Raw genomic sequence first — 15,152 nt, forward strand, 5'->3', positions numbered from 1 at the left:
TTTTCTTTTTTTGGAATAACTTGTCCAGAGCTGGAAATGGAAAATGGATCCATCAAGTTATAATTAATATCTATGATATTACTGAAAGCAAATCTTTTTCCCATTCAATATCAAACGCGTGTTTTTAATATTGTACACGCTATATTAAATGCTTGCTTCTTGTGTAAAAACTATAAACAAACCTCATAAATACAAATTGTTATTGCAGAGGTACAAAATAGTCTCATTGATTCCTTGTAGCTGCTACAAGATTGTTTTTGCAACTTTTTGGGTCTTGTAACACCTTTTTAACTCCGTAGCACAATCTTTGTGTTAAAGATATCTTTTAATACAATCAGACATCTTTATATATGTTATAATATATGTCATCTATAACAATATTTCACTATAACAACCAAAAAATATCGAACAAATGAGGAGCAATTTAACCGTATAATGAAATCTGTCACCTTCTCAAAAAAAATGTACAAAATGGTCTCAAGAGAAGTTTATTTAATATTTAAAAACGTGTTACAGAAATCTCGTAAGATATGTAATTCTCCCTAGAAAAGGAGTGCAGGTTTTCCATAAATACCAAAATACTTGACACAAAATAACAGTCAGCTTTCCTCCCACTGTACAAATCAAGCATCCGCTCTTTACTCCAACGGCCAACCACCAAAAAATGTTACAAAACTACAACATTGCAATCTATATTGAGATAGAATTTGCTATCTCAATTTGCAAAAAAGATTACAACATCAAGAACTGCAGATGCTTTGATTCCACATAATTCAGAACCCTCTTCCTCTTAAGAGATTTCTAACCGAAAACACCTACTCACTATAATACAAAACGTCATACTTCTATTTTGTGCCTCGAATCAAGCTACTCTACATATGTCTATCGACACTTACTAACAGCTGCAAACTTTTCAAGCCGCAAGAAAAAACTGTGAAACGCCAATGCTAGCTATTCTCTAGTTCGTCAACTGGATCCTCCTCAGGAGGGCTACCTTGTGACTCCAGGAAGTCTGACTCGTTTGACCGACAGACTTGATGAATATGTAAGCATCCAGATGAAAGATGCTCTTGAACAATCTGCATGAAAGTTTTCATCATTGCTATAATTGTGTTTTGATGCAAAAGTTGCAGTTTCAATGTTATCATCTCGATAAGAAAATCCAATCACATAGCCTGAAAACTAGGAGGAAAAAAATCAAAGCCAGCTGACATGACGAACACGAAACAAGCTAAAACCAGGAAACCAAACAGAACATATCTGGGAAGCAAGCAGAATCATAATGCACAACAACTGTAGTTATATTTTGCATGCTTTAATTCTTAATGAGACGGTTATATTACCTGATCCCCTAATTCCGAGCTCTCTGAGTGGAAAAGGATTGGCCTACACCTCTTATCTTCATTCATCAAACTTGAATTCTGGAAGTGGGCTACAAGGGCCGTCTTTCCCTGAATCCGAGCATAAGCCAAAGCAGCCACTTTCTCACTATTGAATTTCTCCCACTTCTTTCCATTAAGTGCCTGCAGAAATTGAATACTCAGCACACACTCTTCCTTCAAAACATCAGCACAAATACAATAGAAGGAAAGGCAATCAAGAAGGCATAGCGATCTTTATATTTAAGTGGGAAGGTGGGAACTATAAAACAAGGAGACACTAGCTTCAATGCTCATAGCTCAATTACTTTAAGAAAAAGAAAGTTATACACTACGTTTAAAAGAATGGACAAAAACAAACCTCGTAAAATGGGATAATGAGTGATGGAGACACCATGTTGATAAATGCATATCCCACATTGCATTTATTCTGCCGCAAACAAGAAGTTTCATCAGACTTTGGGAAAAAAGAATACACCACATAATCCTAACTACTTTAGTAGGATTACCTTGAAGTCAATTGGCAGATACAGAAAATCATAAGTGCCTTTATGTTGTTCGTCAATAGCAGCTAAAAGCATCTTGGAGGTGTACCTGGATGAAGACAATGTCAAGTCACCAAGACAAAAATAAGCTATACTTAACAAGGTACAAGCATTTAGAAGTTGCTATTACTTATTAGGAATATTTTTAATCATCAAAGTTGTCCGAGTATCTTCGCCAGATCTAATCTTATCCAAGTCAAGTTGAAACTGTTTCTTGTTGTCCATCTGGTTCGCATTATTGTCAACACGTCGAGTGCGGCTGCGTTCAGTCAGCCCCTCAAAGCTAGAAGCTGCATGTCCTGGGAAATGACCACTACCTAGGAATAAAGGACTAAGTCTTTGGGAAGACATCATGCCAAACCCAGGAGAACCATTGTTTGACATATTCCCTGGAACAGCAACACCAGAATTCAAAGTGGTACGAGCACCATAGTTAACCATCAAACTTCCGTCACGAGGACCTATACCAATACCTCTAAAACCTGGACTTAAGACTGGAGAGTCTGGGTAAAAACCAAAGTGCTTATCAAAGGGAAGAGCAGATGGAGCAGATCCAACATGGTGAAGGTGATGATGATGGTGCTGAGATGAATTGAGGAAAGACTTCTGATGATTTGACAAGGAAAACATGTCACCCTGACCACCAGATGTAAAAACATTCGCCAAAGCCTGGGCTTTCCAGGATGAAGAATTACTCTGTTGAGGTTGCAACTTTGGACTGCCCCAAAGAAACTGTGGTCCTGATAGTGTTTCAACAGCAGAACTGTTTGAATTTGAGGTACCCAAAGATGACACTGTTCCACTGAACTGGCTTATCTTAGGTTCAGGGAAAGAATGAGACTGATGGAAGGGAACACCATGGTTTGAACCATTAGGGAGATCTGCATGACCGCCCATTCTGTGATCCTCACTGATAGGTGCTACCCTCAAGGAATTTGATGCATGAGGATGCAAAATTGAAGCTAAACCAAGTAAATTATTGCCCATTGTGGGACTCAGGGATCTAAAGCCCGGTGAAGTGCCAGGACTTCGCATGGAGCTATGCTCTATAGGGCTGCCAAACTGTGGCCAATTACCTGCCAGAAATATAAGAATGCCCATACTATCAGATAGTATAACTGCAATCAAAGAAGTTAATTAATTAAGTCCATCCCCTGCCCCCTTTTCAGCCAACCCAAATTTAAAAAATAAAAAATAAAGAACAACAGGCACAAAAAGAAGGGAAAGAAGAACCTTAAATGGTTTCAGCATTACACAGAAGTGGAAACACTCAGTAAACTTACCCGGCGAGGAATTACCAATTGAGGAACCCAATGGGTGCCGAAAAGTCCAAGAGTCATCTTGTTCAGGTTCTTGATTTGATTGCAACGTAGAACTACAAGTGCAGCATAAAGAAGAAAAGTGTGCCTAGATCAGACTCAAGATTCAATAAACTGAACCCAGATATGTAACAGCCCAAAAACAGAAGCATCATAAACATCAACAAGCTCAAAGTAGTGCAACCTCAAATTTGTTGAAGGAACACCCAACCAAAAGACTCGTCATAAACATCAAGAAGCTCTAGAATTTAGATGATATCAAACTGATAATATTATATGGCGTGTTCAACAAGAGCTCAAGTTCGAGGGTATAAAAAGGCTGAGAGGAAAAAAGCATCCAGAAGGAAGGAGAAGCAGCAGCTGGTGAGTAGCCCACTTAAAGATGCACAAGAATCTCAGTATTTAAAATAAACATGGTTTAAACCAAGGAGAGAAGAGAGTATGCAAAGGGACGCCATCACGCCATTGTAAGTTGGTGTAATTACACTTACTTGTAGATGTCTATGCTACTATTACTTTCCTCATTTCACTTGACTACTTCAGTTATTTCCTTTTTACCTTTGCTTTGGTGGGGGTGGGGGAGATTGGGGGAGCTTGCTGGTCTGATCATCATCCTGTAATCTAATTCAGTAATTTAGCGAAATGGAACAAAGCAAAAAGAAAAGGGAAAACAGAAACACCGAGTTTCGAACCGTGTGCCATTGGACCTCGGGGATTTCTCGGTTATCAAAAATAGGAGAACATAGCCAGACACTTGTGACAACAGAGCAGAAGGATAGGTGTAAATGAAAAGTAACTAGGTTGTTCTGGATGCTAGTAACAGCAAAAGGTTAGTGAAGCTCATGAACCAGAAAAGACTACTTTAAGCTTCCAAATTGTTAGAAAACAAATTCTAGTTTTCTTTTGATCAAGAAAACAAATCATAGTGGATTACTCACTTTCGACGAGCTCCTCCAGGGCGACTTGGTTCAAGTTTTATGCGCTTGCCAGCTATGTCACTCCTATTTAAGGACCTAAGGGCAGCTTCTGCAGCTCTAACATCATAATATTCAATAAACTTATGGTGCCTCTTGTGTGGTGTTTCCCTTATCTGCAATGAGAGAAACTGGGATATCACATATACTACAATTCAACTAGCCCTTTGAGGTAGCACATGAGGGGAAATGAATAGATGGAGTAAAATGAGAAATAAATGATTCGACTATTTGAGTCTCTGACCTCTTTGATCTCACCATAAGCCCCAAATATTTGGCGGAGGTCATCGTTTGATACTGATGGATCCAGATTAAATACCACAAGAGTTCCTTGGTTCATATCTTTGTCTGAGGGGTTATCCTGATATATGTACATTGAGAGGTGGAGAGAAGAAGAGTAATAGGAGAAGGGAGGAGGTTAGTCAGCAAAAGGTATGTAACATACAATATAATTGTGTAAACCACTAAAAGCAGCCGGCAAATCACCACCTTTGGGATGGAGAAATGTATGTCTAGTTTTCTCCTCCGCAGTGGCTTATTTTGCAATGCTCGCAGTGCAGTTCGAGCAGCACGAATATCGAAGTAGGATATCATGACAAAGCCCCTATGCTTACACGCAGTGTAGAGAGTCCGGATATCACCATATTGCTAATTACCAAAAACAAAAAGTATGTCAAAAGTGGAAACGGATTATAAGAAGGAAAAAACACCTAATAAATCAGCAACTTTCCAAGACATTTCTTGTCTGTCAAACAACCAGTAAACTCAGATGTGATACTGCAAACACATTAGGCCAGGGCTTTGACATTTTCCTTGTTAAGTTTAATTTGCAGCTCATAGAGTAATAAGATAGCAGGTTTCCCCAACAACTCGATACATCTCATTAACAGAGATAGGTATGCTATCACTATAAGAGAAACTCAGAATAAGCAGAATATCACTATATTGTATCAACAAGAAAAAGCAAAACCTTAAGGCAGTTCAACTGATCAAGTCTAGAGAAAGAAAAAATAAATCAGAATCAGTATTGCCTCCAGAAAAAGCAAAAGACATCCTGAAGTATTACTTGCAGAAAAGAAAATTTGTTGTACAGAAATACTCGTCCAGCAATTCAGAAAAGATGACGGAAGAGCAATATATGTTTAGATCAATTGCAAAACCGACTAACAAAATCAATCCCTAACTAGAGAAAGCAGTATTACAAATGCAGGGAACTCCCATTAGGATAGAGCACTGACAAACTGGAAGAGTAGTTCGCGTGAAAATTAAAAATAATAATAATAATAGCTACACAGTGTACGCCGTGAGTAACTAACCTCAAAGAGACTTCTTAGCTCTGAATCCTCGACATTGCTATTTATGTTGCGAACAAATAATGTTCTCGAAGGGTGCTCTCCAAGTGGATGTTCTCCAGTAACAGTTGCCCCACCATTTGAAAATCCAACATGAGCAGCTCCATTGCTAACAACAGGATCAGCCAGACTCACTCTCGATATACCGAAGTTTAAGTTTTCATAAGCATCAGATTCCAATTCTAAGCCTCCTCCACTTCCAAAAAGATCATATTCTTCCAAGTCATCTACGTGATTGGGAAATTGGCTAGGGCCAAACCCATCTATTATGCCAGCTAAAAGTTCATCCTCGTCATCAGGAAGCAAGCTTCCAATTGCACAATTTTCAGCATCATCCAGCAGCTCCTCAACCTCTACATCGGGGTGAATTTCCTTCAAGCTGGCTGATGCGTCATCAACGGACTGATGACCATCGTCCACCTCACTCAATTTCACTATTACCAAGAATTTCAAGGAAATTAAAAGGATGTGAGATTTTCTCAAAGAAAATAGGCAAATGAAGTATGAGTAGAAGACTCATAATGTATTCCTACGCTTCTCATGTAGAAGAACAGGCACTGAGCTCGAAAAAAGTGAAGCATCATTTGAGCCATGGATGGAATCAACTCCTGGAAAAACCTCCCACGGTGTTCTTCCCTTTTCTTTCGATACATTTAGCATTGGCATCTTTAAAGGATCTGTAATGCAGCATAAGTCGGGCCGATTAATAAATCCAGTATCATTCATGGAGAATCTCAGTGGACAATCGCCCACATTGAAAAATTGGTCACACGATGCTGTCCCACACTTTTCAAACACAAGGAAACTAGAAAGGGCCAAATTAAAACATTGGTAAGCAATCCAGCTAAGATCAAAAGCACGCAAACTACCTAAAATAAAATAGTACGATACTACATAGTAAATTGATATTCTCAACATTACATAACTGGAAGGAACACTTTGAGGTTGAGCCTATGCTATCACCTTCACATTTTCTATGTGAGTTTATTCTGCATTATTCATTTTCTTTCTGAAGAATGGGAGGTTTTCATAGTCTACATTCATATAGATTTGCTAAAGAAACCAGACAGGATCTTAACCAAAAAAAATTAACATAATAGGCATGAAATACAGGATGAGAATACTGGTCGATAAGGCAGTGAGTGCTCTTTAGCAGCTCTTATAGACAGAATAAGATAATTGCACAATTTAAACTCTTGCCACTGTTGCAGCTTTCTACTTCTTAAACTTATGGATAAAGCTTTACTCTTGCCATAGAAGATAGTCATCCTTTTTGGTCCACAACTACATCAATTAGGCAATAACTTTCGCTTGGTCCAAGATACCTCTCGTCCTCTCCTCAAAATCCTAAACCCACAGGATCCTCCAAAAATGCCAACTCTAATTAAAGATCTAATCTTTTTTTAAAACCTCTGCAACTCCTTGTTTCCACTTTAGTAATGACAAAATTAAATGAGACCAAGATATACTGAATAGGTTGCTTAGCAAAAATCTACTCTCTCCAATCCGTACTAAATATCTTTCAAAGATGTTTGAGCAATAAAAGTTAACAAATAAACAATCAGACAGAAGAAAATAGATAAACAACTGCAAAAACACCAGCATTGGTTTATGGTCAACTTCATTCATCTCAAAACAGAACAAGGGATTGTTTCTTCAAAGATTGTTGCTTTACTTCATTACAAAACCACCTAATATACAGAGAAGAACTACTTCCAAAACCACCTAAAGATTGTTTCTTTACTCCATTACAAAACCACCTAAATAAAGTCAAAGTTCCCAACTTTTTCTAAACTCAATATAACCACATACAAAATTAACATCAACCACGGAAAAGGGAGAATTGTCCGGAGAATTGCAGGCTATTAGTTACCCAAAACCCAAAAAATTAAAAAAATTAAAAAAAGTTCAAACAAAAAATGGAAAAGTGCTCACCCGAAACCCCTCATGCAAACTCACATAGGTTAAAACCTAGAAAACTAGACTAAGCAAAAATAACCAATTAACAGCCTCGCGAAAACAGTTCACAAGCTTCAATTTCAAGACCAACTCGTAAAAAGAGAAGCAGAATATGTGTCAAAACCAGCAAAAAGAAAAGGAAAATAAAGAAAGTACCTCAACAACAGTTCAATTGTTCAAAGCCAGAGGACAGTAGCAGAAAGGTACCAAAGCAAAGACTCCAAAGAAAAGAAAAAGATAAAATTTTGGCTAAAAAATTATAAAAACAAAATACCCACAAAAAGTGGACCACGATCGAGTAGAATACCAACTAGAGAAAGAAAAGAAAGGACAGATGAACACACACACAGACGTGCAGAAAGAGAAATGTCTTTCTTTTTTTCTTTTTCTATTTTCACACTTCAAAGTGCAAGAGATTATTTACGGATATATATATAAAATAAATAAAGAATTTGAAAGAGATGATTGGAGAAAGACAAAGTGAAGAAGAAAGAGAAGAATGATTGAGGACAATCGTGGTGGTGGGGTGGGCAGAGTGGGGGGTGGGGTGCTAAAAGAGTTATTGCATGTATAAAATATTAGAAAAAAGAGTTGGGGTTGGGGAGTATTTAATTCTATTTAATTAGTATATTGTATTTAAATGTGATCTGGTGTCCACAGAGTGGGGGGAAAAAATATTTCGTTTAAAAAATTTATGGGTGTTATAAAATAAAAGCAACTTAGTAAAACATGAACAAGATATGTTGTTATGAAATAAAAGTAATTTAGTAAAACATGAACAAGAAATGGAGATAGAGAGAAGGAAGAGGTTTTCTTCTTCAATTGTGTGTATTTTCCTATCTATTACAAGGCCTTTATATAGGCATGAAAAGTGAAGAAAAATATGTCATTGAATATGTCATTAAGCATAGAAATATGTCATTGAATATGTCATTAAGCATTTGAGATGATCATGGAGGAAGAGTAGACATCCACCATAATTTGATTTTTCTTATAACACTCCCCCTTGGATGTCCATAGATAATGTACCTCGTTAAAACCTTATTAGAAAAAAAAAACTATGGGAAAAAAAATTCTAGTGAGGGGAAAAGAGTACACATATTTAGAAATACACCTTTTGGTTGCCTCGTTAAAAACCTTGCAAGGAAAACCCAGTGGGACAAAACCTTGTAAGAAAAAAAGAGTACAACGCGTATTAACTCCCCCTGATGAGAGCATCAATTCACATCCTTGAGCCTTCGCATCCCAATCTTGTACACTAGTTTCTTGAAGGTTGATGTCGGTAGAGATTAGGTGAACAAATCAGCCATATTATCACCTGAACGGATCTGTTGCACATTGATATTACCATTCTTTTGAAAATCATGTGTAAAAAATAACTTTGGTAAAATGTGCTTTGTCCTATCCCATTTTATGAATCCTCCCTTCAACTGGGATATGCATGCTGCATTATCTTCATACAAAATTGTGGGTGGTTTGTCACACTTCAAACCATATTTGTTTCGAATAAGGTGTATTATAGACCTCAACCATACACATTCTCGACTTGCTTCATGAAAAGCAATTATCTCATCATGATTAGATGAAGTAGTCACGATTGATTGCTTAGTCGATCTCCAAGATATGGCAGTGCTTCCATATGTAAACACATAGCCTGTTTGAGATCGAACCTTTTGTGGGTCATATAAATACCCAGCATCGGCATAACCAACAAGATCGGGACTGCAATTATTTCCATAAAATAATCCCATACCGATAGTCCCTTTTAGATACCGCAATATGTGTTTGATTCCATTCCAATATCTCCTTGTAGGAGCAGACCTATATCTTGTTAAGACATTAACTGAAAAAGTTATGTCAGACCTTGTAATGTTAGAAAGATACATTAGTGCACCAATCGCACTAAGATATGGTACGTCGGGACCAAGAAGCTCTTCATTATTTTCATGAGGTCGGAATGGATGTGCTTTATCCATATAAAATTGCTTTAAAATCATTTTAGTGTATGTTGATTGATGGACAAAAATTCCATCTTTCATATACTCAATTTGTAGACCAAGACAAAATTTTGTCTTTCCAAGATTTCATTACAAATTCTTTCTTTAGATAGTCTACTACTTTAGGAAGCTCTACTGCTTTAGGAAGCTCCCTAGGAGTTCCAATGATATTTAAATCATCAACATACACGGTGATTATAACAAATTTAGATCCAGATCTTTTTATAAAGACACAAGGACAAATTGAATCATTCTTGTACCCTTCTTTCAACAGGTACTCACTCAGGCGATTATACCACATGTGCCCTAATTGTTTCAATCCGTATAAGCATTTTTGAAGCTTTATTTAATAAATTACTTGGAAACCTTAATATGTTTCAGAACAATTTAAATCTTTCAATGATTTTCATTATACGCATATCACGTTTTTCTTGTATTACCAGATTAAAACCTGAAATGGCGACATCCACCACAGGAGAACATGTCTTTATATAATCAATGCCAGGATATTTGCAAATCTTCTTGTGACACAAGTCGTCTTTATGTCTATCGACTTGACCTTCTTTTTTTTCCGCACAAGAACACATTTATACCTCAACTGGCTTTATACTTTCAGGTGTTGGGACTATCCGTCCAACTTCATATTTTTCATATGAAATCAATTTTCATTGCGTATTTTTCATTTGGCCAATTATTTATCTGTCCAAATTTCATGACAGATTTGAGCTCAAGATCCTCGTCAATATTAATAATATTGAGCGCTACATTATATTAACAATATCGTCGACGATCATTTTATATCGGTTCTACTATTATTCAATAAAGACATAACTTATTGAGATCTCTTTATCTTATTATTTTCAGGTACCTGAGCCTCTCCCATGAGGTCTTATGAAGTGTTATGTCGTGGTGCTCTTCTAGAGCACTTGCCTCCTTATTATGACCATCTTGAACATTTGCTCCTCTCCTTCTTCAAGGAGTTTTATCTTTGGAACCGATTAGTCTATTATGCTTTATGCATGCCATGGACTCTATTCATTATGGACTTTATTTTATTTGGAGCATTAGCAGCTGAATATGACATTTAGCTTTGGGTCAGTAAATACGCCCGGCAATATTTTGCAAATGAATTATCACTTGAACTTCAAGTTTACATTTTCTCGTACGAGGATCTCGATGTACTCATAATAATTCATTACATGCATTACTTTTTCAGCTGCCCATTTTCTCCCCCTATTGTTGGGATCACCAACACATATCCCTAGCCTTATTTGGGGATCCATCTTTGTGCACTGTGGTGGAACAATTAAATCATATAGCACATTCATATTTCTAGATGAAAATTATTTGGTTCCTGACCCTGAACCGATTGTGATAGGGAGAACTTATCATAACTTGGCTAGATGCTTACAAGTGCTGTTGTATATTAAATAATACATCAAATACCAAATTTTATTTTGGCAATTTTGTTCTCATAACCAATGGTTTAGATATAATTGGAGGCATACAATTTCTACTAAACCAACTTGGATTTAAACCAGTATTATCAAGATAAATCATCATAATTTATATTCTGGAACTGTGCTCTAATAATTTGAGCAATCAATCTTGCAAAAGCCAAACTACAAGTTGATAACAAATGCACATGTGATCATAAAATAGATGCATCTATGAAAATCATATAATAGTAAACGGTCCACATGGAAGGTGACTGGGCCCATATATTTATCACCTTTTATTCGTTCCAGAAATCAAGGGATTCAATCCCTAACCTTAACTGGTATATCATGAGAATAAGCAGCACAAGAGAATTCTTGAAGAATCTTATATTTCTTCAATATATGCCAATGTAATTCTCAATTAATTTTTTCGCATCATAATTGAACCGAGATGGTCAACCGGTCATGCCAACTAATATTTATTTCAGTAAACCTCTAGTTTACTTGTGGCTTGTGATTGCATCATCATGCGTATACTTGTGTAGTACAAATAAAAGAAAAGTCAGGTAACCTTTCATATTTACCCGGTATGATTATAGTAATATAAAGATATTCAATCTTCTTTTCATTTATAGTCTCAATATGCCAACCACTTTGGCTAATATATTTGTAAATCAAAATATTTCTTTTGAGACTTACTACAATATTAATGTTATGAACAATTTCATTCATCCGGGTAGTAACAAATTAGTTCTTTCAGAACTCTTAACTATTTTTGTACTACAAGATCTTTTGTCACACCATCCATATAATGAATGTCTCCTTCACAAAGAGAATCATATCATAATAATTGTAATGTTCAAAATCATCACAAGCAAAATAATTTTTTTTGCTTTAATTTTGCTTTTAATAACTTTCATAAGGCATGACAAAATATATTTTGGCGTATCATATGCATGCGACCAATGATATATTTATGTAACTACACAATAATATTCATTATCTTTCTTTGTCTCAAACCTCCCTTAGAGGTGAGTTGTAGTATTTATCCAACTATGCACAAGTACATTATTATGCATAATCTTTATCATATATATATTTTCACATTCACTTTCAGGAATGAGTATGCAATCTCAATATTTATCACAAGTCACATTCTCTTCAAAGAATTTCTCCCTTTTTATAATTACCATAGTAATAACTATTATTATTTTGGCCTTTCGCACGCCCACATTCATTGGTCAACCACTTGTCTTTATTTAGACTTATCATGCACTGCTATCACATTCACTTCAAGAATGGAGCAAATCAAGTGGGACAAGCTTCATGCTTTTTCATGAAAATTACATTATTTTTTCTTTAGTTATTATTATTATTATTATTATTATCAATATGGTGCATTAGGATTCAAACCCAATGCCTTACCCATATAAAGGCATGCTAGGCCATAATGCGTTGGAACTTGAATCCAACATCTTTTCATCAATATAGTGCGTTGGGACATGAACCTATTGTCTTACCCTCAAACTTTGGCATAATGGGCCAAAATTCACTAGGACTCGCACTCGAGCCTTTAAAATATTATTACTTCATAATTATAGGCATAAGTAAATTAACTTTCAAGAAGACATATATAACTATTTCAATCTTGAAACAATTCCTCTACAACAAAAATGCTAGTTAGGATATATGCCATTTTTTTTTCAAATGATACAATCACTTTTACATTTTAATAAATTAATTAGGGGAAAGATGCAGATAACCTATAACCACTTATATTTCAAAGACTATAAGAACTTCACCAAAAAAATCCAATACGGAGGAATGAGCCTTATGTTTCCAGCAAAAATATTTAAGGCTTAATGCATAACTGTGACTATTATAAATTATAACTATATTGAGTTTATATTGATTGTATATTCGAATGCCAAATTTGCAAGGTACTGTAAAATCGCCTACATATTTGATAATTTTGCTTTCAATAAAATACATCATGTGATGGTAAAAATATTATTACTAAATTACCTTAATAATTATCTATCATAGTATGTAAAAGGTCAGAACATATATATACGTTAGAATATTATCTTTGTCCTATAAGAGATGTAGCAAATAAAGACATACCTTTCCAATTCTTTATTTCACTGGATACAATTGAAAAAAAATATTTTTACTAAACACTGCACATAAAGTTAATGCAAAGATATGAAAATATGAATGGGTTTAGATGGATGTAAAACTTATCTTTGTATTATCATCCAAGATATTTTTCATTGTACTTGATCTCATTGCCTGCTTATAACTTACATAGTCTTGACATAGAAGATTATGAAATGAGCAATTCGTGCTGATAACGTGTTATAAAATAAAAATAACTTAGTAAAACATGAACAAGACATGTTGTTATGAAATAAAAGCAATTTAGTAAAACATGAACAAGAAATGGAGATAGAGAGAAGGAAGAGATTTTCTTCTTCAATTGTGTGTATTTTCCTATCTATTACAAGGCCTTTATATAGGCATGAAAAGTGAAGAAAAATATGTCATTGAATATGTCATTAAGCATAGAAATATGTCATTGAATATGTCATTAAGCATTTGAGATGATCATGGAGGAAGAGTAGACATCCACCATAATTTGATTTTTCTTATAACAATGGGGAATTATTATATTCTTGACCTTAGGTTTTCATTAGATTTACAACTTGGATATCTCTAGGGTAATAAGGACTAAATATAAAAAGAAAATAATGGGAAATTACATTTTTTCTGACATGGGTTTTGATTAGATTTACAACTTGGATATCATTAGGATAAGGTTTAAATATAGGATAGACCCAAAAGAAGGTACTGTTATATTCCTGGTTTATTAAGCTTAATTAATCAATTCTCTTTGAAAAAATTAAGCTTTGATTATTTTATTCCACCTTTAAATGTATACTACAATAATAACAACATACCCAGTATTATCCCACACCGTGGGATTTGGGGAGGATAGTGTATACGCAGACCTTACCCCTATCTTGTGAGGATAGAGAGCTTATTTCCAATAGACCCTCGACTCACGAAAGTATAAGGGCCACATTAATAAAAATATGGACAAGAAGGGACGGTACCAAAAATCCATATAAAAGCAGAATAAAAACAACAAGATAGTAAGGCAATCAACAATGAAAAAAAATAACGGTTTGTCATAAAAACCTACTACCCACAGAAAGCGAGATTGTGTGTCAATACTACTGTTATGAACACTCTAGACTACCTACTCTGCTACCCTAAACCTCGACCTTCATACCTTCCTATCAAGGATCATGTCCTCGGTCAGCTGAAGTTGCGCCGTGTCTTGCCTAATCACCTCTCTCCACCTCTTCTTTGGCCTACATCTACCTCTTTGTAGGCCCTCCAGTGTCAACCTCTCACACCTTCTCATTGGGGCGTCTGTGCTCGTCCTCCTCACATGACCAAACCACCTAAGCCGCGCTTCTCGCATCTTGTCCTCAATAGGGGCCATACCAACCTTGTCGCGAATAATCTCATTTCTGATCCAATTTAACTAGGTGTGCCCACACATCCATCTCAACATCCTCATCTCTGCTACCTTCATCTTATGGACATGAGTGATCTTGACTGACCAACACTCAGTCCCATACAACATCGTTGGTCTGACCACCACTCTGTAGAACTTACCCTTAAGTTTCGGTGGCACCTTCCTGCCACACAAAACACCGGAAGAGAGTCTCCATTTCATTCATCCCGCCCCAATACGATGTGTGACATTTTCATCAATCTCCCCATATCCCTGAATAATAGACCCAAGGTACTTAAAACTCCCTTTCCTATGGATGACCTGCGAGTCCAACCTCACCTCCCCCCCCCTCCCCCTCCCGAGTTTCGCCACTGAACTTACACTTAAAGTATTCTGTCTTGGTCCTGCTCAACTTAAAACCTTTAGATTCCAGGGTCTGCCTCCATATCTCTAATTGCGCGTTCACACCGTCTCGCGTCTCTTCAATCAATACACTATCATCTGCAAATAGCATGCACCGTGACACCTCCCCTCGAATGTGGCATGTCAGTACATCCATCACCAGAGCAAACAAAAAAGGGATAAGTGCCGACCCTTGATGCAACCCCATTATAATCGAAAAATGGTTTGAGTCCCCACCCACCGTCCTCACTCGGGTCTTT

At 36.2% G+C, this 15,152-nt stretch overlaps 1 protein-coding gene across 3 annotated transcripts; it reads right to left on the reverse strand.

Moving 5' to 3' along the window:
• Window positions 1-529: 529 nt before the first annotated feature.
• Window positions 530-7,931, reverse strand: LOC104121610 (protein MEI2-like 5). Of its 3 annotated transcripts, none has more exons than XM_009633645.4 (12): window positions 7,685-7,930; window positions 6,103-6,246; window positions 5,534-6,003; window positions 4,707-4,865; window positions 4,462-4,578; window positions 4,182-4,333; window positions 3,208-3,299; window positions 2,055-3,000; window positions 1,889-1,973; window positions 1,741-1,809; window positions 1,344-1,523; window positions 530-1,079 (listed from the first exon to the last, which is right to left on the reverse strand). In XM_009633645.4, exons 2-12 carry the CDS (start codon window positions 6,233-6,235, stop codon window positions 948-950), a joined length of 2,535 nt encoding a protein of 844 aa, XP_009631940.1. In that variant the 5' UTR covers window positions 6,236-6,246; window positions 7,685-7,930; the 3' UTR covers window positions 530-947. The 3 variants fall into 3 exon arrangements, with proteins under 3 accessions (XP_009631940.1, XP_009631947.1, XP_018622204.1); XM_009633652.4 differs by lacking the exon at window positions 7,685-7,930 and adding an exon at window positions 7,505-7,644; XM_018766688.3 differs by lacking the exon at window positions 4,707-4,865 and having other exon boundaries at window positions 7,685-7,931.
• Between the last annotated feature and the right edge of the window lie 7,221 nt (window positions 7,932-15,152).

The sequence above is a fragment of the Nicotiana tomentosiformis genome, chromosome 2 (genome assembly GCF_000390325.3).
Source record: "Nicotiana tomentosiformis chromosome 2, ASM39032v3, whole genome shotgun sequence".
In the NCBI taxonomy this organism is placed as follows: Eukaryota; Viridiplantae; Streptophyta; class Magnoliopsida; order Solanales; family Solanaceae; genus Nicotiana; species Nicotiana tomentosiformis.

Excerpts from the sequence above, each read along its gene's own strand:
- LOC104121610 (XM_009633645.4), bottom strand. The coding sequence starts at position 6,235 with ATGCCAATGCTAAATGTATCGAAAGAAAAGGGAAGAACACCGTGGGAG. Across the intron at positions 6,004-6,102 it reads TGTTCTTCTACATGAGAAGC|TGAAATTGAGTGAGGTGGAC; the intron begins GTAGGAATACAT and ends TCTTGGTAATAG. Across the intron at positions 1,810-1,888 it reads ATCTGCCAATTGACTTCAAG|AATAAATGCAATGTGGGATA; the intron begins GTAATCCTACTA and ends TGTTTGCGGCAG.